Source organism: Electrophorus electricus, chromosome 8 (assembly GCF_013358815.1).
Source record: "Electrophorus electricus isolate fEleEle1 chromosome 8, fEleEle1.pri, whole genome shotgun sequence".
NCBI classification, from domain to species: Eukaryota; Metazoa; Chordata; class Actinopteri; order Gymnotiformes; family Gymnotidae; genus Electrophorus; species Electrophorus electricus.
In genome coordinates, this window is record NC_049542.1 from 19540124 (window position 1) to 19554866 (window position 14743).

General features: G+C 39.1%; 1 protein-coding gene across 2 annotated transcripts in view; it reads left to right on the plus strand.

Moving 5' to 3' along the window:
* gabbr2 (gamma-aminobutyric acid (GABA) B receptor, 2) overlaps positions 1-14743 on the plus strand; it is a 144290-nt gene that overhangs the window by 28075 nt on the left and 101472 nt on the right. For both annotated transcript variants that reach the window (XM_035528864.1, XM_035528865.1), the window contains exon 2: positions 7293-7430. In XM_035528864.1, coding sequence (XP_035384757.1) covers positions 7293-7430 — 138 coding nt within the window. The remainder of the gene's footprint in view (positions 1-7292; positions 7431-14743) is intronic.

Here is a 14743-nt window from a genome sequence, read left to right on the forward strand (position 1 = left end):
AAAAATAGCATGAAATAACTTCTGTGGAATGGACTATGGGCCAATCAACATGTTGGTAATTTCTAGCTAGACTTTGCATCCCTTGCATCTATATAGTATAGTATATGTATACTAGTATACTATATAGAATAGTATAGTCTTCTCATAATCTTATATATGATGATGTAAAGCATTAGAAACACTTGAGAGCATGCAGTTTCTTATAATGGAACATGTTATTATTCTGTGGAGACTTTAAAAATAAGGGTTGATTTGTCTTGGCTATTTCTAAAGAGATTCTCCTGGGTCATCTGATGCAGTTTTAAGACTGATTCTTATTGCTGTATTGAAGCGCCTTAATATTACTGCATCAGGATAACAATATACTAATACAAGTTCCTTTATGCCAGAAAGACCCTATGAGATGGATACTGTAACACTCACAAAATACCTTTACCACTAGATGAGTATAGAGGAAAAAATTAACTTGCTCATAGATTGTCCTTATAGCTCATCAGCTAGAGCTATGTGGGTGGAGGCTACACATTGTTGTCAGTGGAGTCAGACTGTAATATGATCATGCCACTCAGCTGTCCGCCCCTTGCTCTGCTCTATGCCCCACACCAGTCAGGTTGATGAATGACACCTATTACTCCAGACATTACGGACCTGCAGGCCTGAGGTTTTCACAGGCTGGAGCAACAGACCAATGTGGTGAAATGGCCCATCTTATAAAGTCTCAGCTCATGCCCAACGCGAAGAGAGCACTCTCAGTGCTGACAAGTCTTTCCCCATATCTGGAAGTACTGCATCGACAATAACAGCCGCAGTTTCTGCATGAGAGAGAGGCATCTGTCAGAGTTTTGACTGATTAAATTCTGCTGTATGGCTTGCTTGCAAAACATTTTTTCTCATACACAAAATGCTTAATGGACTACATCGTAGCAGTGGGTATAATGGGAAATAAATGGGAAAAGCACAGGCAGTGAGGAGAGTAAGTCTGGGAAATTGGGTTTCATGACAGAGAGGGAGTGCCAGCATGAGGAATCACTTGTCCCCAGCACAACTGTGGATCAGAAGCACCAGCAGGATGTAACCTTCCAGTGGAATTGAGGCGTATCGTATGGTAATTCAGGATTTCAGCCATGGGTCTGTCCTCAGGAGCTCAGGGGAGCATTTGCCTCTGGGCTGAGCTTTGGTAGCTCAGCCTTGGACAGCGCAGCAAATCTCTCACAGGATGGTTTGGAAATTTGAGCATTTGCCAGCTCCGATTCTCACTCCCTGGAGTAAGGCACAGTTCTGTGTTTGATGTTCTAAAAGCTGTGGTTGTAGATGATGAGATCAGAATGCATGAATGAGTGTATTAAGAAACTAATTATAAACTTTTTCACCAATTTATCTCATGCAAGACAATGGGCTGGAGATGATTACAAATTGGGTAGCTCACTACATACAGTAAGACTAAGAGAAATTCACCAAAAAGGGGACGAGGCTGGAGAAAACAGAGAGAGCTCAACTCCTGCCTGAACATCTCTGTTTTTATCTCGGCACTGATGGTACCATAGACTGCATCACCACAATTATGGCAGTAATTACCCCGCCTTCCCTCGTCAGTTCTCCAGAGGAGACATCCTGGGGAGAATGAAGGACCTCAGGCCAAGAAATAATTAACTTGTCAATGGCCTCCCTTTCCTCAGAAATCCCTCTCATTCTATCTCTTTCTATGTTTCTACTAATTACAAAGACACTGTATATTGTTCCTGGTCCATTTTCATAACAGCATACCGATAGCTTGTTTTCCTACATGCTTGCAGTTACAGATATTCCACACTATCATATTACATGGATTTCTAGAAAGAGTTTGTTACCCCAGACTATGTGAATCTGCTGTATACTTGTGGTAATGTTTGCATCCTTTTAAAATATCTTTTCTAATAGTTTCCCTTGACACAGTGAAATGGATCTAAATCACATGGCCCCTTTTTTAGTTCTCTTTTGCCTCTTAATTTTAATGACGCATATTCTCATGGCAAGTCCTGCTGCCAAGCAGAGTAATCTGTAATACGCTTATTCTTTCAAGCCTCCTGGCCAACACAGATTGCTAATAAAAGCTCAGTGTGCTCAGACCGAACTGGCTGTCACTTTCACAGCCAATTTTCGGCTGATCCTGGGATCTGTAACTTGCCATCCCTGTGTAAAAGCACTATGGCAGTCTGATGATAATCTGGGTCTGACTATGCCTGCACCATCACTGCATTAAGCCTGCACAGCTGTGGCCACATACAGCCAGAGCAAAACAAATGGCAGAGTCTATGATTCTATTGGGCTCATAGAAATTAAGCTCTTGTCACATAAGGACTTGCTTTTCTCCACTCTCCAGGCTTCCTATGTTGCACCTCCAGCTGTAATGTGCATAGCACCAGGTTAGCCCTACCAGCCATGTGGATTTGTACTCAGTCAATACAGTCTCTTACTCAGTACTCAGGGGTCTGCTGTACAAATGTTAACCTACCAGAGGGCACCGAGGCTAGTTCAGTTTCATATACTGCAAACATGTGTATATCTCATGCTGAAATCCCAATAGTAAGCACAGTCATGGTTTTCACTCACAAATATCCCAAAGCCCAGACTTCATGTTTTGGAGTCCTAAAATCAGGGCTGATCTCTTCACATGAGTGAAGCTCACACAGTCTCTAAATTCAGCGAGTGGTAGGGAGCAAACATATCAGCGTTTTCTCATTCGGAATCCTGTACTCGTGTATTGTTCTCTGCTGTCAGTTTTTGTGGTCACTTTTTAGTCTTCCTGTCACTGGAAGAGGCACATTCCTTATCAGAGTCCTCACAGAGGAGTTTGGCTACAGCACAGACAGGTCAGGTATTGTGTCTGACGGCTCTTTCTTCATCATCAGCATATCTCCCTTTCATATTCATAAGCTCTTGCAGAGCAGCACAGTGCGTGGGGCCATCCTTGTCCTATTTTCATTACAGATGCATTCCTCTATATCACACCATGTGATGGCAGGCCTAGTGCAATGTGATGATGGTTGATGGAATTAGATGGGCCCTAGCCTCAAATTCCAGACAATATTGCATCCACTTTTACCCAACTTCTGGAGGATATCTTTTCCCTGTAAATCACAGCCACATGGGGCACGAATGATAAACAAGGTACATATTCACGCAGAGATTCATGTGCAATTGATAAATTAACAAAGCTAGTGGTTAGAGAAAAATTCCAGGTAAGATTTTTACTTTTCTGAACCTGGACCATCCATCACTACTGTTTCTGCAGCCAGACAAAGAGAGTTACATTCACATCCATGGCAAAACGTTTACAGTGACAAGTCATCCTTACAGATCTCAAGGCATCTGGACGAGAGATGTGCTGGGCCCTAACTTTTATCAGCTATATAACTATAATCAGATTTGTCTCTGTGCGGAAGTAATATTTACTTATCACATGCTATCTGAGCTCTTACATTTCTGTAACATCAGCATTTGGCTTCTGCCCTCAGTTTAAACTCTTGATTTGCCTTACATTGAGTTTAAATGTGCTTTCTGGATGAACCTCACCATCCACATGGGAATATAGAAAGCAGGACAAGTATGTTCATGACTTACACTTTTGACCTTGCTAAAATACATGAACAATCCTTTAACACAGACATAATGGGACTCATAATAGTAAGCTAAAATGGTTATAGCTGTTTACATTATTTTCCTAAATATAGTATCTCAAAGCGCTGTCCTATTCATTTTAAACATGTAGTAAAACATTTTCTGCATTGTTGTAACCCCACTTACTACTGTTATTTACCTGATGCTTTTATCCAAAGCAACTGTGGGACCCAACAGTGGCAACTTGGCAGGGGCTTGAACCAGCAACTCTCCGATTACAAGTCAAGCACCTTAACAACTGGGCTAGCACTGCCCTGTTATGAACAGTGTGAATTTATCTGCTGGACAGCTTCTGACATGTCATATGCACAGACCCTTTTGTTTGCTTTAATTTAGTGCATGCCATTACCAAACTTCCTGTGTAAAAAACAGATTGTGCGTGACAGGCGCCTCCTCATTTGGAACCACTCTCCTCTTTTTGTTCTCTCTCTCTCTCTCTGTGTGTGTGTTTGTGTGTGACTATCTCTCTGCATGTATGTGTGAGACTATCTCTCTGTGTCTGATCTAGGGGCCTCAGGTTGCTTATTTGAGTGCAGTAATTTGCCATTGACTTGGGACAGGTGCAGCTGCTGCTGTCGGCACCGTTAACAAGCTGTTTCATCATGTTAGCTAGCCTTGATTATCCATTGTTGTTATCACAATACCACGCCATTTTATGATGCTAAAGATGTCCATGGAAATAGTTGCATTAAGAATCCCTAGCCTCTGTCACCTCCAAGCCACTCAGTAGTACTATTGCAAATCTGAGCAAATATGTGTGTCGTTGCGCATTACTTATTTCCCATACAGTCAAACAGGCAGTTCAAGCTTAGGAAGATATAATATAAGCATAAAAGTGCTCATGAAAGTGGTCAGAGCGGTAATAAATGTAACCCATTCCTAATTTTAGCTGATGCTATAAATACAGTGTATTTATATAGAGATGCAGTGTACTATACACTATAAATACAGTGTATTTATATATAGAGATGCAGTGTACTGTACACTATAAATACAGTGTATTTATATAGAGATGCAGTGTACTATACACTATATGATGTAGGCATGTGCATAAGTATATGTTGGTGCTTAATTTATTTCTGGTGTGCGGTTACTGCACAGGGACAACGCAGTGTCCTTGGTGACTGACTGTGTGGTCAGAGTTTAGTGTAAGTGAGTGGGACTTTTCCTAACAGGTTCTGAAGTGGAGATCATTGTGAGCTATTATAGGCTCAGTAATTGCTGGACCCAGATTAATAAAAAGCTGCAAGGATGGGAACTGCTTATCACCAGTTTGGATGTTTTTCTTTAGATCCAAGTTCATCTCCTGTAAGTTAGCCATGAATATAAGTAATTAGTTCTAATGAGTAGCTCTATGATTGTGAGATCCATTGCTAAATATAATTGTCATTGCTGGTCTTGGCTCCTTCTCCATTTAGTGTTTGAATTGTGAGGAATGTTCTCATGGCAACATGGCTAAAGCCTGCTAGGCAAATTCTGGATATGTGCCTTACAAGGCAAACAATCACATGTGTTTGATGGTACTCAAAAACACCTTTTATTTCAGAGCAAATGGTTCCACTGTAGGTGCATGGCTATCCTTTCATGCCTTTGAATGCTATACTTTTGTTCACTGATTGGACCTCTAGTGGCACACACTGCCAAGAACTGAATGTGTCACAGTGCTTGTTCTTGGCATGCCATCAGATTTTACAGGAATGGTGCTCCAGTTCCATGGAAATCTGTGAAAGACTGATGTACAGTTTCCATTTAGAACAGGAACAATGTTCCTGACATTATCTATGGATGATGACAATATAATTATTTTAAATGCTGCCACACATTTAACAAAATTAATCAATTCCTTTTAGTAGTAGGTCACTGCAAAATCAAGAATTTTTAATTTATTTATACAATTGATAAACACCTTTGCTCTGTAAATGAGTTGCCTTTTAGATAGCACAAGAACTTCTGTGTCTACAAAATTCCACTGCTGATGTATTGTCTCAGAACACAATTAATTGAATGTAAAAACAAATATAGAACAGCTAGGGATTGGAATTAGGCAAATATAGGGATAATATGCTAATTGGCTCTTTTAAAAGCCTGCTGATTTTACTCAGCAATATGGACACCATCACCATCCTGCAGTGTCTCATCACATTCTTATTTCCTTTCATACACCCACTTCTATTTTCGACATTCTATTTCTGATACAAAAGCGCACAGGCTAGTGAGTGCCTACGTGTGCTGGGTGAGAATATGTGTACTATCATCACTCATTGTGAGGTGGTAACAGGCCATTACTACTTAGTTTAACAAGGGGTTGGAGGTTGGCGGACTAGTAGTTTGCAGGGGCTGTCTTGTGACAATGTACAAATAATACATGTAATAATACAAATAATACATTTGGATTTTCTGCTTGATGTGATAATTAAGGTAACTCTGGAAAGCTTCTGTGAAAAAATAAGGAATCTCTTACAAAGCAACACAGTTTTGCTGTTGATCAATATGAATAATAACAGTAGCAGTTCTCACCTGTATTTTTTTCTTCCAAGCACACAACTGAGCAGCTATTTTTTTTAATATATGCCATGTTTAACAGTGAACTGAATATCATGGGTGCTCAGCAGGATTCTTTGAGGACTGAGTTGTCTACAGGTGTTTGTTATAGCCATGCATCATAATACCTGTTCATGCTATCTAGGTTTCCCCATTGTTATAAAGAATATGTTAGTATGTGCACTGCAGTCACCTCAGCTCACTGTGCTCTCTGCTATTTCACCTTGAGATAACAAGAACAATGTCATTCCCCCTCATGTCCTTCCTTAAAAGGGGCCATATGAAGATGAGTTAACAAAATAGGTGCCACTCTGTTGTTTTTGATTACATACCTCAAGTACACCCTCAAGTAATTCAATAGATTTGAAGAATATTTGAAAATCTATTTTAGTGCTTTTTAAGACAAATGTGTCTAAACAAAAAATGTAAAAGGAACTATATGTACTTCTTTTGGTAAATATTTAGCATACTGTGTTTGTGCAGTGGGAATGACATCATTTTCTCTACTACAAAGACCTCAGCAAACAAATGTCCAGGACCTAAGCAAGTATAAACATTTGAATCAAAAGCTCACATTGTTTTGTAATGTCAAAATGTCTGAGTTCATGATCAGGAGTCAGTTAGCTCTAACTGTGTGCCAATAATTGACCTTTGCAAGTGTTTACAAAATCAGAATATCATTACAAAAACAGAAAATCAGAACAAAACTGGTTATTGAAATCAATAGACTTCACTCCATCTTTCTCTAGCATTTCCATAGAGCCTTGGTGCGTTGCCATGGTGACATGAAATGGCTGCACACTGCAGTAGTGAGTTAGGTCTCTTGTAAAGAAGACTGGGTTCAACATATTCAGAGAGTGAAGGCCTTGACTTCCTGGAAAATGTAATTTTCACTTAGTACTTCACCATTTTCCACAAACACCAAAAGAGTTAGCATCCATATTAATTCTGAAGAGCCAGTGTTCATTTTAGACATGGGATAATAAATATATCTGATAAAGACAATGAGGTCAAATGGTTCCTGTTCCAACCAAGCAGGCAGTTATTCAGTCACTTTTATTCCTCTGACTTTTTATCTTTTCCCCTGTTCTCAGTGTGACAACGCAAAGGGATTAAGAGCATTCTTCGATGCGATCTGCTATGGTCCCAAACATTTAATGATCTTCGGAGGAGTGTGTCCATCAGTGACATCTATTATCGCGGAGTCATTAGAGGGGTGGAACCTGGTGCAGGTAAGAGTGAAACAAAGTCTGTTCATTAATGTTGCAGTTGAGTATGGTGTTTGATATTTGTACGATATAGGATTTGTAGCACCCTTTCTGCAACCCACATAGCAATCTCTTCACTATATTAAACTCAACAGTTGTGGACTTAGGAATTCATCTTGAATAGACTTGAGGTAAGAGCTTTTTGAGGATTCTCTCAGGTCACTTTATCAGCTTTCAGCTGTAGTGCATCACCACCCAACCCTGACGGCTGTCACTTAGGGGAAGTTGTTGTAATGGGTGGCATGGCAGTGATGGAGCAGTGGCCCCATCCACCCCACCCCCCATCCACCCCACCCCCCATACACCCCACCCCCGAGTAAGCTACTCATGTGCTTTTGTACTGGTGAGAGTTTGAGTGGACACACACAGAAAAGCAGTCAAAATTTCCCCAACAGAGCCTGGTAGTTCCACAGAAAGGATTCTACAGATGACAAGCTGTTTGTAGGAAAAACACTTTTTTGGCATCTATTCATGAGAAAATATATCCTTTAGACCCCAGGTGTTTGGGTTTAGTAAAAGTGTTTTACAGGTGAGATAAAAAGAGGGAATTTCAGAAAAGAGGGAATTCCCATGGAAACACTGCACTGCGATACCTTAATGTCATTTTCTTTCCTTTATTCCAAACAAACTGTGAAGAAGAATCTACATGTGTTTCTTTGTTTTTGGCTAATTGATTCATTTCTTGCTCTCTGATTGCTTGGCCCTCCTAGAGGACTGAAAAGGGGGACTGGCTCTTAGATGTCCTAACTTGTGGATTTATCTTCCATTAACCTGAGCAGAGCAAACCTCTAATTAGCCTTCTTTAATCTATGCATACCTGATCCATTTCACAAGAAGAGATAAGATGAGCATTATGGGAAAGCACTATCCAGTCTCATCAAAACTGCACATCAACTTACTGCTCTACAATACTGTAGGCTACCTTTATTTTTAATTAAAGAATACATTTGAGGAGAGTGCTAAATCACATACAAATGTTTGATCCGAAGCTTGGTTGATGGGTCAACTAATTAGGCTTAATGAAAGACACTTACAAAAGGCAGAGAGAGAGTTAGGTAAGTGCAACTGGCTTGAATGGCTCTACTTGGTACATTTTATGTAACTGGAATTAGTTGTGCCACTGCTTTCACAAGTGTGCCTTCAGGAAATGTTTGACCCCACTTTAGCACTTCTGCAGTAAGGAAACCAGGGTTCACCAGTTTTGACAAGTCATAAACCTGGGTGTGAAGACATGTCATTATTTAGATCTTTCACACTAGTAACAGATCAGTATAACAGTTGCCTAGATCGGCATGATATTGTGCATTATTATGTACACCGATGATCTTTCTAAACAGGGAGTTGAACTATTGATTGAATGATTGATGGATGGATTTAATGCTTCATTTTATTAAAGTATAATCGGCAAGGCTCTAATTATCTATAAATTATCTTCACAATGACAGAGCAGACAGGCCTTTTCAGTGGAAAGGTTCAAGATTGTAAATCAGGACTGAATTTTCCTTTATGAAAACTAAGTGGTGCTACACAGCTTTTCTGGTGTTCAAATCATCAATTGTCATTTAGTGGCTCTAAAAAGCTCTACTGTTATGGCACAATGCAAACCCATCAAATGCTTTGAGTCAAACTGAATGCCATTCTAAGAGAATGATTACAGTCAGTGCAGACATTTCATTCTCCCTTAGCAACCTTACAAAAATGCACCCATTTGTATGATAGTGATATTTTGGATCAGAGATAAGAAAATGAGGACAGAGAAATATGTTTTGGCATCATTGCCCCATTAAAACTGCTATCACTATCAGTGCTACATTATGTGTAATTTATAAGCACATTCCATATGAAGTTGCACGTCACACTTTTCATCGTTAATGAACAGAAAATTGTGACCTTGTATATAAGACAATTTTAATTTGTCTTATGATAAAATGATGGGTTGAATGATGCACATGTTGGATTTCCTTATTACTACAAATAAGGTGATTAAAATATGGGTGATTCCATGATGGTTATTACCATTTCCCAGGTTCACAGATGCTATAATACTTTGTTAATAAGAGCCAATGTATACAGTTGATAAGCCTATTTATTGATTGTTATTGATAAGTTGATACTGTAACTGTAAGTTGATTAAAGCTCAGCACAGTCATTTGCAATGATAAGTGTAATTGAAATGTGTCGACCATATTTAAGCATGTTAACTAAAAGTCTAACTATGACTGATATGACTAGATCAGTAACCTTAGAAATGTGTGATTTAAAGACTGATGTGGTCCAGCTAAACAAATTACATATAATGGATAAAGAAAAATATTTGCTATAGAACATATAGCACATCTGTTGCCACTAGCAACCACAGGTTGAGGCAAGCATATTGTATGTATGTGAAAAGGTAAAGCGGTAAAGAGGTAAAGGTAGAGGTAAAATGAACCTTCAACCACTGTCAGATATGAAGCAGTCATCTGTTTAGATGCTATAATTGTTTAATATATCATGTGACAATGCACTAAAATAATAAATAATGTCAGTGACATCTTATAATGTGCTGTGGAATTGTGGGCCAGGCAGTTTGTCAATTTAGGTCAAGTTCATAAAGCACTATTCAGTATTTGCGTTTGTGAAGTGTTTTTACTATAAGTCTTTACTGTTTTGTCTTCACATGTTTTATATAAACTGTTAACAAGGTTTTGAGAATTGAAAACACACACAGTCATGATTAGCTCAGCACTGGTGTTGAATTTGGTAACAGTGCAATGAAAATAAGTAAATGAATAGAAAGAAAAGGAAAAAGAGAAAAAAATGAAGCAGAGGTGCAGTTTAGTGGATGTTCTTTTTGAAAAAAAAAAAAAAAAGCTAGCTAAATATAGCCTGCCATTTGCAGTAATTCCTAAGAATTTCCTCTTCAACCTTGGCATTGGCCTTGTGGGGGAAATTTAAGATTTATTTGTGGTTTTGTAAGCCCTGGTCCCTATAAGTATGGTGAGCTGAGTGAGATCCAGTCACAGCTGGACTTTGAGGCTAACTAGCTCTCATCTGCTCCCTGGTGACCTAGTGTGAGACTCACACATTCACCACTGTTGGTGCAGACACTCTGATGTCAACTGCAGAAAGGGAAGAGTCATTCATATGCATGGGAACTAGCATACTAAGATGATCAAGGAAATGTAAACGCATCTTAAAAGTTTTGTTCCCCCCCCCCCCCCCCCAGTGAATTCATAAATAAAGCATTTGCGTAGGCCGACTTCTTGTTAATGAGAACTGAATGGAAACCAGAAAGTCCATGTATTGTTTATCTACCATTTTCCATCACATTACCTGTTCTCAAGTGTATGGCAATTGTGTTTGTTTTTATTGGTTAGATGTTATGATTAAATCAGAACGGACACATTGTCAAAGAACATTATAAGGAATATTATTTTGTCTGATTATATTTTTAATTAAAAATGAATGCTAGAATTGGAAATGTACCCCCCCACCCCACACACACAGACTTGCCGCGTGTGCTGCAGTGATCAGTTTGCAGGCACCATCTGCCCTCAGATTTATGTAACAACTGATCTAGAAGCTGCACTCTCACATCCTGATTGTGACTCATGTCCAATGATGCCTCAGCATGGTTTTAGCGAGGTTCACACTTAGCCTACCGACTCTGTTCTTACACGCTTTGTATAACATAACATGGTGGAACGACAACCTAGCTTTCCAAATGCTATGTGATAAAGAGAGATAGTTTGAGAGAGGTCCATACAGACAGGCTGTAGGGGACACAGACTAATGAGATCTGTTAAGAAACAGTGTGAAAGTGAAGATAGGGGATTGAGAGAGCAGTCAGAGAACACAAACAGAGAAGTGCAGAAATAGAGCCCTATTTCTGGCTCTTTAGGGGTAATTGTCAGTTATTTTTCTCATATCAAACTGTATTTCCCACTTGGCAGAGCTTCATATAGGTGATATAATCACTACTTCATTACTTTGTGGAAGAATTTACCATCTTGACCTGATCCAAGAATCATTTCTATTGTTGATTGATCCTGTCTGAACTCATTGAGAGCCAGAAATTCATTTTAGAGCTTTTATTGAACACTAGCTTTTGGCTGGCATTAGCACACAGCTTCCTTCATCCCTGGCATATAACAACCATTAGCAAAAGTTCTTACATCAGTATCATGATTAAATATCTCAAACTTATTCACAGGAATGTTATTTAAAATTTGTATGTCAGGCTTTTGGTTAAAAAGCTTGGTTGCTGTAAATCATCTATATACACACTGGTGACACCATTCAATTATTAATTTTTTGCTGGAATTTCACAATAGCTATAGTTTTCTTTGTATTTTTGTAATAGTATATTTGTTTTGTATAGTAACCTGCAAGGAAGTTGCAAATTCCAGTTTCATTGTACTTGTACAATGACAATATAGACATCTTCTATTGCCTATGCTAAATGGTGGTTGATGCATATAGCTCTGGTGGATGGCTTCCTTCATGCATGCTGGTGGCCAAAGGACTTGGCGTGCTCTCACCGAGGCGCCTGCCCGGATGTGGTTTCTCAGCTTGGAACATGATCTCAATCTTCTTCTGCTCAAATGACCATGGTGTTGGAATCCTTTAATCCTTTGCTACACTGAGCAATGCCCAACAAGCAGCCAAGACAAGGCTTGAGAGTGGCTGGTCTCAAGCGGATGGTCGGATATAGAGTTAGCCGGACGTTGAGGTCTTATTCTCTCTGGTTTTTCCTCCTTGAGACAACTGGTTGTTGTTGTTTCCTTTATAAGATAGACTTGTTTATAATAAGAAATCATCCCTGCACTTTCTCCAGGCTTTTTTGCTTAACCTCTTCCTTTGCTTCAAGCACCATACTAAACTCCTAAATAAAATATGTAGCCTCTGCTGCATGCTGCTCAGCTGATGTCAGATCCTTTCTTTTTATATATCCATATATATTTTTATATATTCATAGGTTGAGGTATGGCAGCAGCATGTCCGTGTGTGCGCGCGAGTGTGTGCGTGTGTGTGTGTGCGCGCGTGTGTGTGTGCACGCGAGTGTGTGTGTGCATGCATAGGGCATTTCAGTTGTAATGGTCCCTACAGGTCCTCTTCTACCAGAGTCAGCGGGTGCCAGAAGAAAAGTGGAGTTTGTAAATGAAATGGACTGTGGCCTCCCCTTGCTCAGTAATAGGAAGACTGAGACTAATGGGGTACATTACAATGGTGACTTGGCCAGTAGTCTGAGGATGATGAGGTACAGAGGCCACAGCTTCTGTCTGGGTCAGAGATTCCCCCCAGAGAGAGTTAAAAAAGCCAATTAGTACATGCAGATCATACAGCTAGTTAGAACCTAGAGGGCACATATGTGTGTCCATACACTTGCACACATGTATGCAGACACACCAGCATTGAAACTATTATTTATATATATATATATATATATATATATATATATATATATATATATATATATATATATATATATATATATATATATATATATATATATACATACATGTCTTAGTTTAAGCAAAAGATGTGTTTAGCATTCCATCGATGAGCACACATGCAGGAATGCCTGCAGGGTGGATGGGAGCCAAGCTGTCAACATGAACTACTGGCTGTGAGATTGACCGGGAGCTTGCACCCCTTTCTCAGTGCAATGTGTCCAGTTTACACTCATTAACAACATTAGCAGTGTCCCTGCTGTGCAGCACTAATCTCCTTAGTAAATAATGCTACATTTAAATCAAACTACTTACATTACCCCCATAAAGATGCATGTTACACACTCAGCTGCTAATTATGCAATTATGATTCTATTTCTCCCTTGCACACTGCCTAGGGGTCTGTGAAACTGCAAAAGTACTCCAATTCTCCCTGCTGACAAACCAGCCCTGGAATGTGGGGTTTCTATGAGCCTGCCCAAATCCAAATGAAGATAAATGCATTTCACATGTTCTAGCCCTTTAAAGATTTTGTTTTTTTTGTTTTCCTGACCAACAACAAATGTGGGAAGAAAGGAAACAGAATCATATGTTACTGTAGAAAGCATATTTGTATACTTATAAGGGAAATGAATTACATTATTTTAGTACATCACATACTACAACGTCTGGAATGCAGGCCTAAAGATGTTTTATGCCTCCTTTGGTTTGCTTTGATTTAGCTTATTTTAGCATTTGACCTTGATATCTTCTTTAGGTCACATGTTCCATAAGACTTTGAAAGGCCCAGGGCATGAATCATTTACTTAAACATGCTATGAACAAAGAAGTGGTGAAATAAATAGAATCTATAAGTAATGCCTATCTATCAATAATACAATTTAATTAAACAAAATCTGAAATATTTAGTCTGTCAGTGGCTTGCTCTGGATGCCAAGAATGTCTCACATGGCTATACCCCCCACTGATGTAGAAAAAGGTATTTAAAAATGTTCTGTTGTGATACTATAATGAAATCACTAAGCATGATTCTGGGTTTATGCTTGTGGGTTGGCATTATTTTCCTCAATTGTGCTCTGTATCATTTATACAGGTTTTCAGAGCCTCACTAATTTAGTGGGAAACCATCAGAATGGGGTGTGTGTGGGGGGGGGGGGGTTCTTTTCTGTAGCTGAAGCAGACATTCCACGTTGGTGTAATGTCAGTATGAACACAGATAATAACACTGCCCAAATAAATGCCTTTTGATAGACCACCTCTGTATGTAAGATGAACAAAATAGATAGCTGCTTTACCTGCCTATAGCAAAATCGAAGGATCAGCAGTTATCACTTATATAAATATTATTCTTGGGGAGGTTTACCACAATAACATCTTCCTACAGCATAACCTTGTTGAAGAGATGTTATTCAGAGACACTGCATTTGCTAGCTACATTTGATATTAGTACACCACTCAGGATTTCACATGACACCATTAATAGTCTGCTAAACACCACGCTATCAGAAGTGGGCTGCAGAATAATTGGCAGATAGTGTTCTCCTGATTTTGAATGCCTTCATTGTTGGTCACATTTTAACATTCAGTGATTTAACTGACACTTTTACCTAAACCAACATACGTTTAAGGATGATCCCTCCGGAACTAAGCGAGGTGAATTCTCTCATCACTTTATTCTTAATTCTAGATATTCTACACTGTCAAAAATATTATTGTCATGTAGGAATGATGACCAATTGACATAAAACATTTTTACTTTCTTTTTATTTCTTTTTTCAAAGTTTAATAGGGACCACTGCAGATAACACGTGGGAAATCATTTCACTTTTTGTGTGTCTTGCT